Source organism: Trachemys scripta, chromosome 6 (assembly GCF_013100865.1).
Source record: "Trachemys scripta elegans isolate TJP31775 chromosome 6, CAS_Tse_1.0, whole genome shotgun sequence".
Taxonomy (NCBI): Eukaryota; Metazoa; Chordata; order Testudines; family Emydidae; genus Trachemys; species Trachemys scripta.
In genome coordinates this window covers 12,374,628-12,380,627 of record NC_048303.1, presented here as the reverse complement: position 1 = coordinate 12,380,627, position 6,000 = coordinate 12,374,628, and the positions used below count along the sequence as shown (strand labels likewise).

Genomic DNA, 6,000 nt, shown 5'->3' with positions numbered 1-6,000 from the left:
TAAAAAGGCCTCTTGAAATGTAGACACCTGAGAGATGCATTCCAACCAGGCCTTTAGCAGTTAGGCCATGCATTATGCAGACAGATTAAGTATTTACACACACACACACACACACACAAAATCATGTCATTAAAAGAATAAGCCCACGACTAACAGCAAGTGGAGCACATGATTCAGCATTCCTCAATCATATTTCACCAAACACTACCAGTTTATACCTTGGTTGAATGACTGAACTGGCTGCTTCTCCCTTGGCTGTCAGACCTTGATCCAGACCCAGGCCTGGAGCCTGAACTAGGCCGGGATCCTGAACTCCCACTGCTGCTGTGATCCCACTCTTCCTAGAAACAACAAACAGCTCGCTTTAGTCAAGTGCAACTTAATTCCTACCCTAATGAAAAATGCCAGTTTAATACACTAGAGAGTCGGTGTAGTCTAAATCTTGCAGGCATGGCACTAGGAGCCAAGAATTCCCAAGAATTTGTGGCTTTGCCGCCAGTTTACTCTGTTGCCTTAGGTATGTCACTTAATATCTTTAGACCAAATTCTGCCTTTATTTATGCACTGTGCAACCCAACCAACTCCAATGGGGTTGTGTGATGTTTGAATCCAGGCAGGATTTGGCCCTTCATACCTCAGTTTCCCCATCATTTAATTCTTTAAAAAAAAAATAATTAAAAGGAGAAAAAACTTGAAATGGAAACAAAATGTTTCATTTGACCCAAAATAATTTTTTTCCCCATTTTTTGGACTTGCCAACAAACTGAACAATCCATTATTCACACAGCTCTTGCTGTGACAAGAGTTGTGGACTTCACCTCTATGTTCTAAGAACTATGTTCTCAGGACAGCATTAGCGGGGCTGTGTTGTGAGCTGGTGGGGTGAATATCTGGGTGTCTGTCTGCTGGGACCATTTATTTCACTGGTGCTGGTGGCAGGGACTGTTTGACCCTGTGTTTGTTTGTTTGTTTGTTTGTTTGTTTGTTTGAAAAGTGTGAACTGGGAGTGCTTTGTTCCAGGTGGGCCTTGAGTGGTTGATTGGAGGGAAGATTTGAGCCCGGGGAACAGCTTCAAGCCAGCAGCCTTATAAAACAGCAGACAGTTGCGAACCCAAGTGAGCAGCGAACAGAGCAGAGGCAAACAGAGGGAGTTTGCCTTGGGGGAAATCCCACAGTTTTTTGCCTTTCAGGCTTCTGTGAGCAGTAAATACAACATCTGAAGAGGCTCTTAGAAAGAAGACAATATGGACAGTGAGTGATCAGCTGTTGTGAACTGCACAGGATGTGCCATGTTTGTCTTTCTCCCACAGGACAGAAGCGACTTCGTCTGTACGAAGTGCAAGCTGGTCTCCATATTGGAAGAGACGGTTAAAGGACTAGAGACCCAAAGTATCAACCCTGCGCTGCATCAGAGAAGATGAAGACTTTCTGGATAGAAGTCAGCGTTTGGTACTGCAGGCACAGCATGCTGAAAAACCAGGAAGGATTGCTAGGAGGAGATGGGATCCACCTAATGGAGAGAGAGAAGAGCATCTTCGCAGGCAGACTTGTTAACCTAGTGAGGAGAGCTTTAAACTAGGTTCGCTGGGGGATGGAGACCTAAGCCCTGAGGTAAGTGGGGGAGTGGGATACCAGGAGGAAACACAAGGAGGAAGGTGCAACAGGGGAGGCCTCCTGATTCATACTGAGAAAGTAGGGCAATGGGCTAGGTATCTTAGATGCCTGTACACGAATGCAAGAAGCCTGGGAAACAAGCAGAAAGAATTGGAAGTCCTGGCAATGTCAAGGAACTATGATGTGATTGGAATAACAGAGATTTGGTGGGGTAACTCACATGGCTGGAGCACTGTCATGGATGGGTATAAACTGTTCAGGAAGGACAAGCGGGGGAGAAAAGGTGGAGGAGTTGCATAGTATGCAAGAGAGCAGTATGATTGCTCAGAGCTCCAGTATGAAACTGGAAAAAAGCCTGTTGAGAGTCTTTGGGTTAAGTTAAGAGGCGAGAGCAACAAGGACGATGTCATGGTGGGCGTCTACTATAGACCACCAGACCAGGGGCATGAGGTAGACGAGGCTTTCTTCGGACAACTAACTGAAGTTTTCAGATCACAGGCCCTGGTTCTCATGGGGGACTTTCAATCACCCTGACATCTGCTGGGAAAGCAATACAGCAGTGCACAGACAATCCAGCAAGTTTTTGGAGAGTGTTGGCGACAACTTCCTGGTGCAAGTGCTGGAGGAACCAACTAGGGGCTGTGCTCCTCTTGACCTGCTGCTCACAAACAGGGAAGAACTGGTAGGGGAAGTAGAAGTGGGTGGCAACCTGGGCAGCAGTGACCATGAGACAGGTGAGTTCAGGATCCTGACAAAAGGAAGAAAGGAGAGCAGCAGAATATAGACCCTGGACTTCAGAAAAGCAGACTTTGACTCCCTCAGGGAACTGATGGGCAGGATCCCCTGGGAGACTAATATGTCCAGGAGAGCTGGCTACATTTTAAAGAAGCCTTATTGAGGATGCAGGAACAAACCATCCCGATGTGCAGAAAGAATAGCAAATATGGCAGGCGACCGGGTTAGCTTAACAGAGAAATCTTCAGTGAGCTTAAACACAAAAAGGAAGTTTACAATACGTGGAAACTTGGACAGATGACTAGGGAGGAGTATAAAAAAATTGCTCGAGCATGTAGGGGTGTAATCAGGAAGGACAAAGCACAATTGGGGTTGCAGCTACCAAGGCATGTGAAGGGTAACAAGAAGGGTTTCTACAGGTATGTTAGCAAAAAAAGGTCAGTGAAAGTGTGGGACCCTTACTGAATGGGGGAGGCAACCTAGTAACAGATGATATGGAAAGGTGAAGTACTCAATGCTTTTTTGCCTCTGTCTTCGCAGACAAGGTCAGCTCCCAGACTGCTACACAGGCCGGGGGGGGAAGGGGGAGAGGGGAGGGGAGAGGAGAGGAGCTGAGCAGCCCTCAGTGGTGAAAGAACAGGTTAAGGACTATTTAGAAAAGCTGGACATGCACAAGTCCATGAGGCCGGATGCAATGCATTCGAAGGTACCGAAGGAGTTGGCTGATGTGATTGCAGAGCCATTGGTCATTATCTTTGAAAACTTGTGGCGATCGGGGGAGGTCCCAGATGATTGGAAAAAGGCAAATATAGTGCCCATCTTTAAAAAAGGGAAGAAGGAGAAACCAGGGAACTTATGAGGAGAGGCTAAGGGAACTGGGCTTATTTAACCGCAGAAGAGAAGAGTGAGGGGGGATTTGACAGCAGCCTTCAACTACCTGAAGGGGAGTTCCAAAGAGGATGAAGCTCGGCTGTTCTCAGTGGTGGCAGATGACAGAACAAGGAGCAGTGGTCTCAAGTTGCAGTGGGGGAGGTCTAGGTTGGATATCAGGAAAAACTATTTCACTAGGAGGGTGGTGAAGCACGGGAATGTCTAGTTGGCAGCCAGTATCAAGCAGAATGCCCCAGAAGTCAGTCCTGGGGCCGGTTTTGTTCAACTTCTTCATTAATGATCTGGATGACAGGACGGACTGCACCCTCAGCAAGTCCGCAAATGATACTAAACTGCGGGGAGAAGTAGATATGCTGGAGGGTAGGGATAGGGTCCAGAGTGACCTAGACAAATTGGAGGATTGGGCCAAAAGAAATTGGATGAGGTTCAACAAGGACAAGTGCAGAGTTCTGCACTTAGAATGGAAGAATCCCATGCACCAGTACAGGCTGGGGACCAACTGACTAAGCGGCAGTTTTGCAGAAAAGGATCTGGGGATTACAGTGGACGAGAAGCTGGATGTGAGTCAACAGTGTACCCTTGTTGCCAAAAAAGGCTAATGGCATATTGGGTTGCATTAGTAGGAGCGTTGCCAGCAGATCAAGGGAAGTGATTATTCCCCTCTATTTGGCACTGGTGAGGCCACATCTGGAGTACTGCGTCCAGTTTTGGGCCCCGCACTACAGAAAGGATGTGGACGAAGTGGAGAGAGTCCAGCGGAGGGCAATGAAAATGATTAGGGGGCTGGGGCACATAACTTATGAGGAGAGGCTGAAGGAACTGGGCAGAAGAGACGGGTGAGGATGGATTTGATAGCAGCCTTCAACTACCTGAAGGGGAGTTCCAAAGAGGATGGAGCTAGGCTGTTCTCAGTGGTGGCAGATGACAGAACAAGGAGCAATGTTCTCAAGTTGCAGTGGGGGAGGTCTAGGTTGGATATTAGGAAAAACTATTTCACTAGGAGAGTGGTGAAGCACTGGAATGCGTTACCTAGGGAGGTGGTGGAATCTCCATCCTTAGAAATTTTTAAGGCCTGGCTTGACAAAGCTCTGGCTGGGATGATTTAGTTGGGGTTGGTCCTGCTTTGAGCAGGGGGTTGGACTAGATGACCTCCTGTGGTCTCTTCCAACCCTGATATTCTATGATTCTATGACTGATGCTACAGCATCCTAAGGCTAAGGCTGCAGGTGAGAACATGATCTTTTAGGCCTAAACCTGCAGTTAGACATGTGCCAAAGAGAGGAAATCCTACATTCCATTACCAATGGCTTTAGAAGTCTTTAAAAACCATGGATTGCACAGGTGGCAATCCTACTGATGTTTATGTGGTCACGTTCTGGGATAACTTCTGCAAACCAGGAAGTACATGCAGGATTTCACAGACCAGAAAAAGAATTCCATAGAGGTGCATTAAAATCTATTTCTGTGCCGAATACCATCTCCTCCCCGCCCCCCAACAGCATGGTAGTAGAGTTATTCAGCATATAAAGCTGAGCTTAACCCAATTTTCACTTTTAATGAGCTGTTGATGTTCTAATAAAGCACCAGTTTTTGAACACCAGTTTTACAAAACAAAAAATAAGACACAAATACACATCAAAGTGCTGGAGGGAATGCCATGAAGAGAAACTATTATTAAATTATATTATTATTTATTTGGTATCCCCCAAATATCTATCACTATGTTGTTAGGAAAATGTCCAGATTGAATTTTTGTGACTGCAGCCCATTAAACAAAGTATTTCCGCAAGTGACTAACTTGACGCACATGAATAGTCCCACTGACATCAATGCCTAAAGTTAGGCATATACCCATGTACTTTGCCAAACTGAAGCCTATGGCTACCTAAATAAATACCAGCTATAGAAATGTGATTGACTAAAATAAAAGAATTAAGAGAAATGGAGAGACGTATTGCCTATATTAAATTAACATCTGAATTATGGCAGGAAATAGGGGCCAAATGCAATGATCTAATAAGACAGATAATAAATAAATAATAATAATAAATAAAAATAATTGCTTTTAACTTTTACTAAATCAATTTGTATACTACTGTGACTCATATCCTACAAATCTTATCTCTGCTGCAGGCCTTCATATTTTGTATTTTTCACCTCTCTTTTGATATTTTCATGAAAAAAAAATTGGTCAACAACTTATAAAAAGTTAGTCACTAAAAAACTGGCGATACGTCATGCAGGTGATTAAAGGAAAGACAAAGCCTCCTGGGTAGCCTGGCTGGCTCAACGCACCCATGCTCAAATTCATTAGCACAGTATTATGGGTAACAGAGCTACCACCCCCACAGATGGAGCAAGGTCGGTGTCTGCAGTTTTATTCCCATTGAGTTATTGTGGGATTACACCAGTATTAGTAAACTCAGAATCCCAGCCAGTCCACTGAATAGATATGGGAAGGTAACACCTTTCAGCCTCTATTTACCTGTATGGGATTCAAATTGCCAGAAGTGCAAGGCTCCGTTACCCCACTGTAAGTACTCAGTCATCCAGTGGCTATCCATTTTTTTAAAATAAACCCACGGCCCATGTAATATGTAAGGATAACAGCTATCGTCAATTTATTTTCTACGTGGGGGTTAAAGGACAAGCTGTGTCGTCACAAAACCTCATGAATGATCCTGGCAGCAAGAATGTGTGAACGCTGAACGAATATACAAATAAAGTTACTAAAAAAAAAATATCCTAATTGGACCCTCA

General features: G+C 44.9%; 1 protein-coding gene across 1 annotated transcript in view; it reads right to left on the bottom strand.

Annotated features, from left to right (window-relative positions):
- Positions 1–212: 212 nt before the first annotated feature.
- LOC117879088 (CBP80/20-dependent translation initiation factor-like) overlaps positions 213–6,000 on the bottom strand; it is a 102,566-nt gene continuing 96,778 nt past the window's right edge. Inside the window, exon 4 of the mRNA XM_034774041.1 lies at positions 213–341. Coding sequence (XP_034629932.1) covers positions 213–341 — 129 coding nt within the window. The remainder of the gene's footprint in view (positions 342–6,000) is intronic.